The 17,131-nt window shown below is 42.6% G+C and overlaps 1 protein-coding gene and 2 non-coding genes across 3 annotated transcripts; 1 reads left to right on the top strand and 2 right to left on the bottom strand.

Annotated features, from left to right (window-relative positions):
• Positions 1-1,807: 1,807 nt before the first annotated feature.
• On the bottom strand, positions 1,808-1,879 carry trnae-cuc (transfer RNA glutamic acid (anticodon CUC)). The gene has a single exon. It is a non-coding gene; the product is annotated as a tRNA-Glu (tRNA).
• A 203-nt stretch (positions 1,880-2,082) lies between these two features.
• trnay-gua (transfer RNA tyrosine (anticodon GUA)) lies at positions 2,083-2,171 on the top strand. The gene is given in 2 exon segments: positions 2,083-2,119; positions 2,136-2,171. It is a non-coding gene; the product is annotated as a tRNA-Tyr (tRNA).
• A 4,834-nt stretch (positions 2,172-7,005) lies between these two features.
• On the bottom strand, positions 7,006-17,125 carry LOC112075937 (RNA-binding protein 20-like). The gene is made up of 6 exons (XM_024142854.2): positions 16,967-17,125; positions 16,241-16,615; positions 15,869-16,058; positions 7,969-8,097; positions 7,650-7,771; positions 7,006-7,295 (listed from the first exon to the last, which is right to left on the bottom strand). The coding sequence occupies exons 1-6, from the start codon at positions 17,048-17,050 to the stop codon at positions 7,260-7,262; spliced, it is 936 nt and encodes a 311-aa protein (XP_023998622.2). The 5' UTR covers positions 17,051-17,125; the 3' UTR covers positions 7,006-7,259.
• Positions 17,126-17,131: the final 6 nt, after the last annotated feature.

The raw sequence follows: 17,131 nt of genomic DNA, 5'->3' as shown, positions 1-17,131 counted from the left end.
TGGACAAATTGACTTCCAATGATCTGGGGAAAAGCACCAGAGGCACAGTTTCTCATGTCTACAGTGAATCACAGTGGAGTGATCGGTTGAGCCACAAACCCTGCAATCCTACGCCTGAAGGGCGGGTGGGGAAAGATGGTGCCTTGGCCTGTGTCTGTGAAACCATAAAGGGTGGTATGCTCTTCTCTAAGGTACGTTCAAGCAGGTGAATGAGTCTCTCGATACTTGCACTCTGCCCATCTTGTTTGGCGCTTGATGTGAGAGAAGTGCCACTGTAACCGATGTGAAATGGCTAGCTAGGTAGCGGTGGTGCGCGCTAGCAGCCTTTCAGTCGGTGATGTCACTTGCTCTGAGACTTGAAGTAGTGGTTCCCCTTGCTCTGCAAGGCCTTGGCTTCTGTGGAGCGATGGTAACGACGCTTTGTGAGTGACTGTTGTTGATGTGTGCACTGGGTCCCTGGTTCGCGCCCGGCGTGGGGACGGACGTAAAGTAATACTGTGACATTGATGCTGTTGACCCGGATCAGGCCGCGGCGGTGAGAGCACCGAATCCTGACCACTTGACCACCAGGGAAGGATACTGCAGTGCAAATCGGTTCACAATTTGAAATGGTACAAATGTGCGATAACCTACTAAATTCATTGTGACAGGTTGCACAATAAACGGAAATCTCACCATGGCTGAATGGTTAACGTTGATCAACATCTGGTAGAAAAATTAACTTCTTATGGCTGCAGGGGCAGTATTGAGTAGCTTGGATAAAAGGTGCCCATTTCAAACGGCCTCGTACTCAATTCTTGCTCGTACAATATGCATATTATTACTATTGGTAAGAAAACACTCTCAAGTTTCTAAAACCGTTTGAATTATATCTGTAGTAAAACAAAACTCATTTTGCAGCAAACTTCCTGTCAGAAAGTGAAAAATCTGAAATCGAGGCTCTGTTCCAGGGCCTCCCTATTAATCTGCTCGAAATCTATTAGATACATGACTTCATACGCCTTCCACTAGATGTCAATAGGCTGTGAGAGGTGAAATGGGGTCTCTAGCTCTTTCTATGCTCTTTGCTTGACATCGTGGGAAAATCAGAAGAAATCAGCCAAGACATCAGAAATCAAAATTGTAGAACTCCAAAAGTCTGGTTCATCCTTGGGATCAATTTCCATACGCCTGAAGGTACCACGTTCATCTGTACAAACAATAGTACGCAAGTATAAACACCATGGGACCACGCAGCCGTCATAGCACTCAGGAAGGAGACGCATTCTGTCTCATAGAGATGAATGTACTTTGGTGCGAAAAGTGCAAATCAATCCCAGAACAACAGCAAAGGACCTTGTGAAGATCCTGGCGGAAACAGGTACAAAAGTATCTATATCCACAGTCAAACGAGTCCTATATCGACATAACCTGAAAGGCCGCTCTGCAAGGAAGAAGCTACTGCTCTAAAACCGCCATAAAAAAAGCCAGACTACAGTTTGGGGACAAAGATCCTAATTTTTGGAGAAATGTCCTCTGGTCTGATGAAACAAAAATAGAACTGTTTGGCCATAATGACCATTGTTATGTTTGGGGGAAAAAGTTGGATACTTGCAAGCCGAAGAACACCATACCAACTGTGAAGCACGGGGGTGGCAGCATCATGTTGTGGGGGTGCTTTGCTGCAGGAGGGACTGGTGCACTACTAGAACACCAGGGAAGGACACTGCAGGGCAAGTCGGTTCACAATTTGAAGTGGTACATATGTGCGATAACATAGTAAATTCATTGTGACACGTTGCACAAGTAAACAAGGAGCAAAGACTAGTTCCCTGACCGGGAATCGAACCCAGGCCGCAGCGGTGAGAGCGCCGAATCCTGACCACTAGACCACCAGGGAAGGATACTACAGTATAAATCGGTTCACAATTTGAAATGGTACAAATGTGCGATAACCTACTAAATTCATTGTGACGGGTTGCACAATAAACGGAAATCTCACCATGGCTGAATGGTCAACGTTGATCAACATCTGGTAGAAAAGATTAAACTCAATGGTACGGTTCAAACATGTACCTTTTGCTCCAAAGTTTTCTTAATGTCCCTTCGATAGCTCAGTTGGTAGAGCGGAGGACTGTAGAACGACACATGCTGAAATCCTTAGGTCGCTGGTTCAAATCCGGCTCGAAGGAGGACTGTTTTTCTGCCTCATCAATGCGCCCCAAACAATGTTTTTACCTGTCGTTCGCACCTCCCCCTATAGAGAATAAAAAAAATCTAAAAAAATCAGCCAAGACCTCAGAAATAAATTGTAGACCTCCACAAGTCTGGTTCATCCTTGGGAGCAATTTCCCAATTTAAAGTTAATAGTTTTGGTTTATAATAAAGAACCTTTTTGATTGGCCTATACCTGTTGTTCATGTCCCCTCATTTTTGTCACAGGCTATGTCACAGGCTAAAAGAAAGAAAAAATTGTTGGGCTATAAGCAATGGTTTGCATTCAGTGGGGCGAGGCAAGGCAGAGATAACACTAAGTACTTTTCATTAATTTCACCCATAAAACAATATAGACTATTATTAAACGACAGTATGTTTACTATATTAACAATAGTGTTTTACATGTTCCTGAACGAAAAATATGCATGCAACATGTAAAATGTTGGTGCCATGTTTCATGAGCTGAAATGAAACATCCCCAAAATTTTTCAGATGCACAAAAAGTGTATTTCTCTCAAATCTGTGCACAAATGTGTTTATATCCCTGTCAGTGAGCATTTCCCATCTACCTGACAGGTTTGGCATATCAAGAAGTTGATTAAACAGCATGATCATTACACAGGTGCACCTTGTGCTGGGGACAATAAAAGGCCACTCTAAAATGTGCAGTTTTGTCACACAACACAATGGCAAACAACAAAGATGCCTCAAGTTGAGGGAGCGTGCAATTGGCATGCTGACTGCAGGAATGTCCACCAGAGCTGTTTCCAGAGAATGTAATGTTAATTTCTCTACCATAAGCTGCCTCCAAGGGTAGAAAAAGCTTGTTGACGAGCATTTAACACAAAATCCAGGGAGGGGCCAGCTGAGTATAAGACTATCATCTGCATATAAATGGACGAGAGAGCTTTCTACTGCCTGAGCTATGTTGTTGATGTAAATTGAGAAGAGCGTGGGGCCAAGGATTGAGCCTTGGGGTACTCCCTTGGTGACAGGCAGTGGCTGAGACAGCAGATTTTCTGACTTTATACACTGCACCCTTTGAGAGAGGTAGTTAGCAAACCAGGTCAAAGACCCCTGAGGGACACCAATACCCCTTAGCCGGCCCACAAGAATGGAATGGTCTACCATATCAAAAGCTTTGGCCAAGTCAATAAAAATAGCAGCACAACATTGCTTAGAATCAAAGGTAATGGTGACATCATTGAGGACCTTTAAGGTTTGATGAATATCACTTCTTCAAGTCACCTATACCGTCAGGGCTCTTAATTGTTTAATTATGTTTAATTCATGCAGGTGTTTGCGTCTGCTAAATGACTTAAATATATAAAGATTATATCTATTGTTGGGCTGGAACAACCAATTGTCAACACAGCAATATTTCCTATCCCATTGAGGCCTTTGTCCTATGCTATAATGTCAATACATTTCCCTCATAAATAAAGTTGTCAACAAATTATTATTGGGTCAGTGCCACTGTTTTTTTTGTGTGACGATAATGAGCTCCTCCATTGTACATCATATTGTACAATTTGAGTCTCACCTATTCATGGTTATGGCTAGAAGGGAATCAACTTTTGTCAAATTAATGTTATTTTATTGCTCTATTGTCAGTCAGCAGAGTAGGCCTAGGCTACGATCTTATTAAAATATATTCTCTTAAGTTCTCAAAATCAAATCAAATTGTCACATGCGCCAAATACAACAGGTTTAGACCTTATTGTGAAATGCTTACTTACAAGCCCTGAACCAACAATGCAGTTCAAGAAATAGAGTTAATAAATATTTGATTAAATAAACTAAAGTTAAAAAATCACAAGAAATGTACACAACAATAATGAGGCTTTAGACAGGGGGTACCGGTACCTCGTCAATGTGCGGTGGTATAGGTTAATTGAGGTAATTTGTAAAGTGACTGCAAAGACAAACAGCGAGTAGCAGCGTAAAAACAAAAGGTGGGGGGGTTCAATGTAAATAGTCCGGGTGGCCATTTTTTTATTTATTTATTTATTTTTATTTATTTATTTATTTTTATTTAACCAGGTAAGTTGACTGAGAACACGTTCTCATTTGCAGCAACGACCTGGGGAATAGTTACAGGGGAGAGGAGGGGGATGAATGAGCCAATTGTAAACTGGGGATTATTAGTTGACCGTGATGGTTGAGGGCCAGATTGGGAATTTAGCCAGGACACCGGGGTTAACACCCCTACTCTTACGACAAGTGCCATGGGATCTTTAATGACCTCAGAGAGTCAGGACACCCGTTTAACGTCCCATCCGAAAGACGGCACCCTACACAGAGCAGTGTCCACAATCACTGCCCTGGGATCTTTGTTTAGACCAGAGGAAAGAGTGCCTCCTACTGGCCCTCCAACACCACTTCCAGCAGCATCTGGTCTCCCATCCAGGGATGGACCAGGACCAACCCTGCTTAGCTTCATAAGCAAGCCAGCAGTGGTATGCAGGGTGGTATGCTGCTGGCATAGTTTAGTTTAGTTGTTCAGCAGTCTTATGGCTTGGGGGTAGAAGCTGTTAACGAGCCTTTTAGTCCAATACTTGGCACTCCGGTACCGCTTGCCATGCGGTAACAGAGAGAACAGTTTATGACTTGGGTGACTGGAGTCTGACAATTTTTTGGGCCTTCCTCTGACATCGCCTAATACAGCTGAAGTCGGAAGTTTACATACATCTATGTTGGAGTCATTAAAACTTGTTTTTCAACAACTCCACAAATAACTTGTTAACAAACTATAGTTTTGGCAAGTCGGTTAGGACATCTACTTTGTGCATGACACCAGTCATTTTTCCCCAAAAAATTTACAGATTATTTCACTTATAATTCCCTTTATCACAATTCCAGTGGGTCAGAAGTTTACATAAAGGCTGTGCCTTTACACCGCTTGGAAAATTCCAAATAAGTCATCATGGCTTTAGAAGCTTCTGATAGGCTAACTGACATCATTTGAGTCAATTGGAGGTGTACCTGTGGATGTATTTCATGGCCTACCTTCAAACTCAGTGCCTCTTTGCTTTACATCGTGGGAAAATCAGAAGAAATCAGCCAAGACATCAGAAATCAAAATTGTAGAACTCCAAAAGTCTGGTTCATCCTTGGGAGCAATTTCCAAACGCCTGAAGGTACCACGTTCATCTGTACAAACAATAGTACGCAAGTATAAACACCATGGGACCACAGCCCTCATACCGCTCAGGAAGGAGAAGCGAGCTTGCAAGCCGAAGAACACCATCCCAACCGTGAAGCACGGGAGTGGCAGCATCATGTTGTGGGGGTGCTTTGCTGCGGGAGGGACTGGTGCACTTCACAAAATAGATGGCATCACGAGGGAGGACAATTATGTGGATATATTGAAGCAACATCTCAAGACATCAGTCAGGAAGTTAAAGCTTGGTCACAAATGGGTCTTCCAAATTGACAATGACGCCAAGCATACTTCCAAAGATGTGGCAAAATGTCTTAAGGACAACAAAATCAAATTACTTTGTGTGGAAAATGTGTGTGCAGAACTGAAAAAGCATGTGCAAGCAAGGAGGCCTACAACCTGACTCAGTTACACCAGCTCTGTCAGGAGTGGGTCAAAATTCACACAACTTAATGTGGGAAGCTTGTGGAAGGCTACCCGGAACATTTGACCCAAATTAAACAATTTAAAGGCAATGCTACCAAATACTAATTGAGTGTATGTAAACTTCTGACCCACTGGGAATGTGATGAAAGAAAYAAAAGCAGAAATAATCATTCTACTATTATTCTGACATCTCACATACTTAATATAAAGTGGTGATCATAACTGAACTAAGACAGGGAATTTTTACTAGGATTAAATGTCAGAAATTGTGAAAAACTGAGTTTAAATGTAATTGGCTAAGGTGTATGTAAACTTCCGACTTCAACTGTATATAGGTCCTGGATGGCAGGAAGCTTGGTCCCAGTGATGTACTGGTCTGTTTGATCACCATCAGGCAATGCAACCTGTCTGGATGTTCTCGATGGTGCAGCTGTATTACTTTGTGGAACTGGGGACCCATGCCAAATCTTTTCAGTTCCCTGAGGGGTTAAAGGTGTTGTCCTGTCCTCTTCACAACTGTCATGCTGTGTTTGGACCATGTTAGTTTGTTGGTGACGTGGACACCAAGGAACTTGAAACTCTCGACCAGCTCCACTTCAGACCCGTCGATGTTAATGGATGCCTGTTCGTCCCTCCTTTTCTTATAGTCCACTATCAGCTCCTATGTCTTGCTCACATTGAGAGGTTGTTGTCCTGGCACCACACTGCCAGTTCTCTGATCTCCTCCCTATCGGCTGTCTCATCRTTGTCAGTGATCAGAAACAATAAAAAACATGCTTTGTTTGTTTTAATGTATTCATGTTGACAGAATTCTCTTTTACAGAAATCAACTGTTGCAGTGAAGTAATGAGTCATTGGAATGTATGGATTTGAAATAGCTACTGTATATAAAAGAGCACGATACCTTAACTAGAGCCAAGTCTAATATATTTCCATGTTAACATGAGGTTAGAGGTTTTAGCACAGTGGCTAGCTGTGCTATGGCTAGGGGAAGCTAATGGTCCATGCATGAGTTGAACATGGAAATCAGTACATTTCCCTTGGTGCGTATGGAAACCACACTGCTGAACTAGCAGTATTCAAATCAGGATAATGCATAAGTAGATAGACAGAATTTCCCTGGGGGGGATGAATAAAGTTGTATTGAATAAGGGTAAAAGGTGACTCTGGTAAACATGTCTTCAAAGGATGTTTTCAACTTCAAAACAAAGACACAGCGATTGAATAAAACACTTTATTTTCATTGTACACTGGTTTCTACTTTAATTTCTCTCTATTGAGTCACTTCTCTTCTATATCATGGTAAAATAACTAACAAAATGAAACCGTTATAGTTGTGAGTGAGGGAGAGATTGGACCCATGGGGAAGAAACACAAAAACAAGGAAGTGGGAAAAGAGTTAAGACAGGAATGAATCAGTCAGTGGTTGGGACACAGCCAGTCAATATTTAACTCTTCAGCTCATCATGGAGAGTCAGTCTTTCTTCGCTCTCCACTTCTCCAGGGATTTCTRTAGAAGAATAAAAAGAAAATCATGAGTGAGTATCTTACTAGATAATGTTGATTCATATGTRGAAYATACGGGTTCCACGAGAGAGCGCCACTGCTGCCAATCTTAAGCTGATGGTTTCCATGACTGGACACATTCCTTCATCTCCTTCCCCACTCCTGAGTATCAATGTATTAATTATCAAAAACGTAACACCTGGACAATAAAAGCAATAAAACAGTTTCAATTCCAAATTTGTTTTGCCAAATGAATTTACTCAATGGAATTGACCCCATCCCTGATTGTCAAAATGTTATTTCTGATTGGTGGTTGACTTGTCAGTGTTGTGGCCGATTGGTTGTTTTGGGTTCTCACCTCCAGGTTCTGATGGTGTTTGAGGGTCTTGCAGTGGTTCTTCTCAGCCTCATCAGTTCCGCTGTAGAACTTAGAACACACCTTGCAGAAGAAGCCTGACTTGGGGACCAGAAACTCCATGCCTGATAGTGATCAAACAGACCAGAAACAAAACCTGTTTTAACATATACAACTGACATGTGATTATACTATGGGACCTATGTAAACATACACACATATATATATACATACACATACACATACATACACACACACACAGCTACCCTAATCAATTTCAACAATTAGTTAATTGTCAAACGCAGCATCATTTGAGTCTCACCGACAGGGCTGTCAGGGTTGAAAGGAGGGATGCTGTAGTCTTTATAAAAGAGRGGTTCCATCTTCATCTTCCTCCTCGCTGTCTCCTCCTCTCTCTCCTCCTGAGATGTCCTCCTTCGCTTCGACTCCACTGAGAGATGAAAGAGAAGATGGAGGAAGGAGCAGGGTCATCACTGAGACCTTAACTGTTCTGTTTGTTGGTGTTTGTGTGAGTTTTCCTAGACCTGACAAGTCACCAGAATGTCCTTACAAGGAAGGAAAAAAATAATAATTCAAGTCCTTAAAGCATGAATCACAAAAATAAAAATCACTGACACCTTAAAAACAATCCAACCATATTTTTCTACAACTTCTCAAAGAACCCAGCTTTTCGTGCCATGTCGAGGAGTGGCATAACACAAAACAAACTGGTAACCAGGTTAACATGAGCTTGCTACCACCATTGATTTTGGCTGAGTTCACCTCTTCACCTTTTATCATCTAGCCGTAGTGGTTACCATAGCTACCATTGATCTACATACTAGGACTGTAACGGTTCACCAAACCCACGGTTAGGTACATATTGCGGTGTTGGGGGCACGGTTCAGTTTCGGTAGAGTGGGAAAATGAAATGACAAACGTTACTGTAGCAATTTTTATTTTATTTCATAAAAATAGTGTTGGTATTCCAGATTCCATATATGTTCATTAAGTGAATGCCAGAGAAGCCTGTGTTGAGGATATATTGGCACGGGTGTTAGGCCTGTGTCAAACACTGGCTTTAAGGGCATTATAACCTTTCTAAAACAGGTTACCAACATATTCAAATAATGATTTACATATTTTAATTAACGTTATTTTGATGAATTTATTCATACTAATTTTCATTCTTCCACAACATATAGTCCCAACACAATTCTAGGGTTGCTACCAAAGCCGGCTGGTCGTTCATTCTATCGGTTCGGTTGCCAGAGATGTGATCCAGTCGTTCAGTCTTTTTGTTCTGTATCTATGGACACAACCCAGTTGTTCGCTCTAAAATGTTCCATTGCCATACTGGCTGGCAACGTTCTTAGCCATAGGTGGCTAGCTAGCAAGCAGGGAAAACTTAGACACTTCAACCAGAAAAACAGCTGCAGTAAGTAGCTGCATTTGCATAAACTGATTTCTAGTGACATTTATTTGGATTCATTGATAACAATGAGCTAATGAGGCGCAATTTCACCTGGCATAGAAAATATGTTCACTCTTCAGGGCACTGTTGTTCAGGGGAGCTAGCCAACAACACAGCTAACACAATCACTGCAAACTAGCTGCAATTTGTTTCGTTTGACCTTTTCTCAATGAGATTTCTGTGTATATAAACTCAGCAAAAATATAAACGTCCCCTCACTGTCAACTGCGTATATTTTCAGCAAACTTAACATGTSTAAATATTTGAATGAACATAAGATTAAACAACTGAGACAAACTGAACAAATTCCACAGACATGTGACTAACAAAAATGGAATAGTGTCCCTGAACAAAGGGGGGGGGGGGATCAAAATCAAAAAAGTAACACTCAGTATCTGGTGTGGCCACAAGCTGCATTAAGTACTGCAGTGTATCTCCTCCTCATAGACTGCTCCAGATTTGCCAGTTCTTGCTGTGAGATGTTACCCCACTCTTCCACCAAGGCACCTGCTAGTTCCGGACATTTCTGGGGGGGAATGGCCCTAGCCCTCACCCTCCGAGCCAACAGGTCCCAGACATGCTCAATGGGATTGAGATCTGGGCTCTTCGCTGACCATGGCAGAACACTGACATTCCTTCATTCTTTCAGGAAATTACACACAGAACGAGCAGTATGGCATTGTCATGCTGAAGGGTCATGTCAGGATGAGCCTGCAGGAAGGGTACCACATGAGGGAGGAGGATGTCTTCCCTGTAACGCACAGCATTGAGATTTGCTGCAATGACAACAAGCTCAGTCCGATGATGCTGTGACACACCTTCCCAGACCATGACGGACCCTCCACCTCCAAAATCAAGCTCCCAGTCCAGCCTCTCTCGGCCTATTGCGGACAGTCTGAGCACTGATGGAGAGATTGTGCGTTCCTGGTGTAGCTCGGGCAGTTGTTGTTGCCATCCTGTACCTGTCCCGCAGGTGTGATATTTTTTTGTTGTTGCTCTTTTGCACACAAGTATGTCTACTTGCACATCATCATCTGTACATCTATCACTCTTGGCCAGGTCACAGTTGTAAATTAGAACTTGTTCTCAACTGGCCTACCTGGTTAACTAAAGGTGAAATATATATATTTTTTAAAAGTTCGGATGTACCGATCCTGTGCTGGTGTTGTTACACGTGATCTGCTACTGCGAGGACGATCAGCTGTCCATCCTGTCTCCCTGTAGCGCTGTCTTAGGTGTCTCACAGTACATTGCAATGTATTGCCCTGGCAACACATTGCAATGTATTGCCCTGGCAACATCTGCAGTCCTCATGTCTCCTTGCAGCATATCTAAGGGATGTTCACGCAGATGAGCAGGGACTTTGAAAAACACCAAAAGAAAGATGCCCAAAGTCAGTAGAAAGGCCTCTTCAGTGTCCTAAATTTTCATAACTGTGACCTTAATTGCCTCGTCTGTAAGCTATTAGTATCTTAATACCGTTCCACAGGTGCAGGTCCATGAATTGTTTATGGTTCAATGAACAAGCATGGGAAACAGTGTTTAAACCCTTTACAATGAAAATCTGTGAAGTTATTTGGATTTTTACAAATTATTTTTTAAAGACATGGTTCTGAAAAAGGAACTTTTTGCCAAGTTTATATACATAAAAGTGATGCCAGCTGATTCATGAATTCGACTGGCTGAGAAACACTGCCTGCCTCTATCGTCCCTGTTCCCCGACGTACATTACTATGGGAAAGCTGGAGATCGGATTTGAATGTTGAAACAATGTTGCAAATGTCAGAGACAGCAACGTTTAAACAAATCTCTGCTGTTGAAAACTAAATGTTAGTCTAAAAGAAACGTGAGACAATGTCTAGATGCTTTTTAATAGTGCAGATCAAGATTATAAATTGCTTGGCTGATGAGACTGGATTGCGCAGTCAGGTGTAACAAAAAAAAAAGCATTTTAATGTCATAGATTTAGCCAGTGTTAACTTCTGGAACAGACACTGGCTGGAACGCGGTTTTAACCAATCAACATTAGACCCACCCGTTGTATAATGAGTCATAATGCACAATCAGGAATAACACTTCGGATTTTCGTGATTGAAAACACAGGATTACTCAACAACACTCAGTCACTTGTAAAAGTAATACTTGTAAAATCAATATGTAAACATGGCTCATGCTATAATGTTATGAACAAAGAGAAAAATATGCACTTATTTGACTCTCATAAAGAGGGGCGTATCTGTAGCACCGTACTTCTCATTTCCCACTCCTGGGTGATGTGAGTAGCTCTCTGTAGCCCTGGAGGTCTATCTATCTGTAGTAAGCGAAACACATGGGTGCATTGGCCAATACATTGACTACTTCAGCTTTAGCTTGCTTATATGGAAGCGGATACTACCTGTTTGGTGAAATGGGTGCGAGAGGGTGAAGTTCGTAACGTGGCTCGAACACTTTGACGAGGCGCCGAAACCCCTTATTCTTCTCAACCACCGAGAAGAGGCGCATATCCACGGCTATAAACATACCTATCGCTCTGGTCATTTCTTTGGCCCATTTAGAATCAGCTGAAGCTACTTGAATGCAGAGGGGAGACAAAGTTGTGTTGTTGAAGCTACGATGGTAGGAATACTGGGGTGTTTTCTAAGTAAACGTGTCAACATGTTTGAGGTGTTGGCAGCTGCATAGGCTATTCTGGTTGAGCAGTGGCGACAACAGCGTTATCTACTGGGAAACYAACATTTTCCCAAACTGGAGATGTAAATATCRATGGCGAATCCTTTTGSGTTTATCCATCCCACCACTCGCCATCGTACAGAACTAGTTCCCTGCTGCGCCTCACAAAAGGACAGTGAAATGTGACAATTAAATCATTTTGATTACAACATGCACATAAGACTGTAGTTGTTTTAACCGAACACCCTGAATGTTTTTTTTCCCCAGATTAGATTTACTGATGCTGAGTAGGCATTTAAATGGATATATACAGTACCAATCAACAGTTTGGACACCTACTCATTCAAGCGTTTTCATACATTTTTACCATTTTATACATTGTAGAATAATAGTGAAGACATCAAAACAATGAAATAACACATATGGAATCACGTAGTAACCAACAATGTGTTAAACAAATCAAAATATTTTATATTCTTCAAAGTTGCCACCCTTTGCCTTGATGACAGCTTTGCACACTCTTGGCATTCTCTCAACCAGCTTCACCTGGAATGCTTTTTCAACAGTCTTGAAGGAGTTCCCACACATGCTGAGCACTTGTTGGCTGCTTTTCCTTCACTCTGAGGTCCAACTCATCCCAAACCATCTCAATTGGGGTCGGGTGATGGTGGAGGCCAGGTCATCTGATTCAAGCAGGACCACCCGGTTACTCCATCACTCTCCTTGGTCAAATAGCCCTTAAACAGCCTGGAGGTGTGTTTTGRGTCATTGTCCTGTTGAAAAACAAATGACTGTCCCACTAAGCGCAAACCAGATGGGATGGCATATCCCTGCAGAATGTTGTGGTAGCCATGCTGGTTAAGTGCTCCCGWGTGGCGCAGTGGTCTAAGGCACTGCATCTCAGTGCAAGAGGCGTTACAACAGTCCCTGGTTTGAATCCAGGCTGTATCACATCTGGCCGTAATTGAAAGTCCCATAGGGCAGTGCACAATTGGCCCAGCGGTGCACAATTGGCCCAGCGTCGTCCGGGTTTGGCCGGGGTAGGCCGGCGTTGTAAATAATAATTTGTTCTTAACTGACTTGCATAGTTAAATAAGTGTACCTTGAATTCTAAATAAATCACTGACTGTCACCAGCAAAGCACCCACACACCATCACGCCTCCTCCTCCAATGCTTCACGGTGGGAACCACACATGCAGAGATCATCAGTTCACCTACTCAGCATCTCACAAAGACACGCCGGTTGGAACAACAAAAAATAAAAATCACAAATTTGGACTCAAACCAAAGGACAGATTTCCACCGGTGTAATTGCTCGTGTTTCTTGGCCCAAGCAAGTCTCTTCTTATTGGTGTCCATTAGTAGTGGTTTCTTTGCTCAGGAGCAAAGGTAACTTTGGGTCTTCCTTTCCTGTGGCGGTCCTTATGAGAGACAGTTTCATCATAGCGCTTGATGGTTTTTGCGACTGCACTTGAAGAAACTTTCAAAGTTCTTGACATTATCTGGATTGACTGACCTTTGTCTTAAAAGTAATGATGGACTGTCATTTCTCTTTGCTTATTTGAGCGGTTGTTGCCATATTATGGACTTGGTCTTTTACCAAATAGGGCTATCTTCTGTATACCACCTGTCATGACTGGCCTGTTCGGGTCAGGTTACCGTGGACCACACTCCTACAGAGATATATCTCTCACACCCACCAGCGGGGGAGAGATGGAGAGGTATGGAGGTTTTATAACACCTCACGCCCATTGTAAATCTTAAAGCAGCAGACACATTTCTTTGTCCTCTCAGTATGGAGGAATGGAATGTATGATGGGCCTATGGAGAACCTACCTAACATGCAATAAATGGACTGTTTCATCAGACAAAATGGTAGTCTTGACGACAGACGGAATGTGAAAATGAATGTTGTTTTTGTTATTATAAGTTAAATGACGACGTTATAACGAAAACATTGTAACTTGAAGAGTTTTCACAACAAGTACTTGACGATGGCATATTTATTGTATGTTGTGTGGAAAACATTTCCAGATCAAAGAAAATGTTTTTTATTTTTTAAAGATGAAATGTGAAGTTGTCTAAATTGCATCTGAGTAAAATCCAGACCTTGCCTCGTAACTAGTTACACCCAGAGAACTTGCCCTAAAGGCGGAAAGGTCCATTTCTGACCCGAGGGTATAAAACATGCAAGTTAAGAAATAACATTTTAACTAAGTGACCACGAGCTGCAGCCAAGGTCCGATTAGTTGTAACACCAAAACGCAACACGAGGTTGAAGAAGACAAAGGAACCTTTTAACAATCTATGCTACGGATGAGTAGCTATGTCTAAGAGGGTGAATTCAAGCAGGATCACACGGTTATTCACTTCAAGGAATCGTGTGTTTACACTGCTTTCATTCTCATGCTGGAACCACCTATATGGCTGATTAGCCGTCCTCAGAAGACCCCGCTTTCAGAACAAGGGCGAGGAAACAGACCACTAAGAGAAAGGACACCGACATTGTGTGGACAATCAGAGGGTTACACCCGATAACAACAGAAGTGTCACCATTAGAGGAGAAGTCGAGAACTCGGTCCACGAAGAGACACGCTATCAGAGACATTTGACACGTAATTACATCATTGTATTCTGACCCATAACAGCGGCAGTTCGAGGCAAGGTTAGGGTTAAACTAAGCATAGTTTACAATTGTACCCAAGTGTGCTTTTCTCTCGTGCACTCTTTTGAAATCCCCATTTTGTGCAACATGGGTTGGCACGCTAGGGACCCGTTTCATTGAACTAAGTTCTAATCAATAGCCTAGACCATCTTATATTATAATTTTAGCTTGTTAGTAAATAAATAATCAACTCAATTGGTGTGGTACGGACTTTTTTACAGAGACTCGGGTTTGTGCAGATTATGCGACTGTAGAGGAAATTAATTAATTAGCGACTGTTGTAAAATCGCTATTCTGATATTATTTGAGTTAATTTGGGAAATAGAAACTCAATGCCAAAACATTCCCATGGTGCCCCAGGTTAACGAGTTAATAATACCTGACTCATTAAATCACGTAATTATAAACAGTAGTCGTCACATTAAACAATACAACGTTTCGACACACCCCTACCTTGTCACAACACAATTGACTGGCTCAAAAGCAACAAGGAAACACATTCTACAAATGAACTTAACAAGGCACACTTGTTAATTGAAATGCATTCCAGGTGCCTACCTCAAAGCTGATTGAGAGAATGCCAAGAATGTGCAAAGCTGTCATCAAGGCAAAGGTTGGCTACTTTGAAGAATCTCAAATAAATTTTGATTTGTCTAACACGTTTTTGATTACTACACGATTCTATGTGTTATTTAATTGTTTTGATGACTTAACTAATATTCTACAATGTAAAAAATACAAATAAAGAAAAACCCTGGAATGAGTAGGTGTGTAAACTTTTGACTGGTACTGTGTACACACACACAGATGTTTTATTTATCTATTCATTCGGGTTCACAGTGCCGACCGATCTGAGGTCCCCATACCGAACGGATCAGTACTAATGCTTGCACCATTACACCTCTACTACATACATCTGGTTATCTGAACTCGCCACTACCACTCCTCTACAATGACCACAACCTCTAATCTATGTAAACCAGGTTACCATTCATTGACCACTTAACAAAAAGGCGGGTGGCCAACTCAACCACTACTATGCATACAGTAGGCTGGCTACCATATCTCAAAACAACATTCTACCTGTAGTCTTTTCCCTCCTGTGGCAAACCAGACGGTAGATCAGAAAAAAAGAACATCATGTAAGGACTACCCGAACTTGTCCAAACCACTCATTTATTTTCCATTTCAAAACATTTCGCTACTGAACACAACCCAGTCTCCTCAGACAAATATGTTGCAGATTGACTTAACATAAAGTTAGTTTCTTACCTCTACTGGCCAGTTTCCTACCATATCTTCATTTAAAAAACACATTTATTTATACAGGTAAGCACAGCAGAACAGATTTGATCTACAACGACGGGCTTTCACGAGACAAGCATAGCAGTGATAACCAGTATGTTTCTTACCGTTCTCAGCAGACCTCTTCTCCCCGTCCTCCTCCATTTGTCCCACCTCGTCCACCGTCAGAAACGTCCCCATGTTGAGACCCTCCTTTTCTCCATCCCTTTCCTCTTCTCCAGCGGCGGCAGGTGCGTCTGTGGTTGTGGACTCCTCAGTGACCTCGTSGCAGGTTGTCTTSGGCACAGTGACCACARGCTGAAGGAGAGTAATGTTAGATMAGATTGGGGTCGTGTTCACACTTTAGAAACASTTCATTTTTTCCTTCCTCAGTTGAAGTAGTCTTATCACCGATCTGCTCGTTGTTGAATGTTATAGAGTTGAWGCCTTTCTTTTMGGAAAGGGATTACTCAAATAGGAATGCGWCTAGACACACTGACCTCTTTGATGTCATCCTGACAGTCTGGAAATGTCTCCTCTGTCACCTCCCCAGGTCCCTCTGCAGTCTTCACCGACCCCTCTGTGGTTGCTGGGGACAACCCCCCCTCCTTCTGTTCTCGTTTGTCCAGAGCTTCCTCCCGTACCTTGGCTGTCMCAGGSTCACCCTCCAACTCCATCGATGTAGTGTCAGCTGGTGCCTGCTGCTCCGCCTCAGAGGCTGTGGTCACAGGGTCGTTGACGGTCACCTCTGTAACCTCAGTCACCTCTGTGGTAGTCTCGGGGAGAGGACGGGGCACSGCAGCTGCTTCCCCCACCTCATCCACAGTCACAAAGTCTTCCATGTCGAAGGGGACGTGCTTCTCACCTAACTCCTCCTGAAAGAACACAGGACAGGGAACTTAAAAACCACAATTTTCTTCAAAATGGCAAGTCATTCCCCAAAATGGTTGGAAAGTTGATATTGGTATTCTATATTCATGATGGGTATATGACACTCTGTGCATGTACGGATGGAAAGAGAATCTCCAGTGAACCAGAGTACACCAAACATTAGGATCAATTTCCTAATATTGAGTTGCGCCGTCTCCTCCCCTTCATCGACACTGATTGAAGTGGATTTAACAAGTGGCGTCAATAAGGGATCATAGACTGTCATGGAAAGCGTTGTTAAATTTTTGTCCTCTCTGTATATAGAGTGAATACCAACACACTAGCCTCTCTCCTACCTGCTGCTTCTCCTCTCCGTTTCCTCTCCTGGACTCAGACCTGGCGCCGCTCTTCCCACTGTGCCGGCTCCCCTCATACCTCATAGAGGACCTGGACCCCGGTGATCCTGATGACCGTTCCCTGTGGGACCGCCTCTTCTCTCTCTCCCTCCTTCCTTTCTCCTT

The sequence above is a fragment of the Salvelinus sp. IW2-2015 genome, unplaced genomic scaffold, assembly GCF_002910315.2.
Source record: "Salvelinus sp. IW2-2015 unplaced genomic scaffold, ASM291031v2 Un_scaffold3477, whole genome shotgun sequence".
Taxonomy (NCBI): domain Eukaryota; kingdom Metazoa; phylum Chordata; class Actinopteri; order Salmoniformes; family Salmonidae; genus Salvelinus; species Salvelinus sp. IW2-2015.
This window is presented reverse-complemented; position numbering and strand designations above follow the sequence as displayed.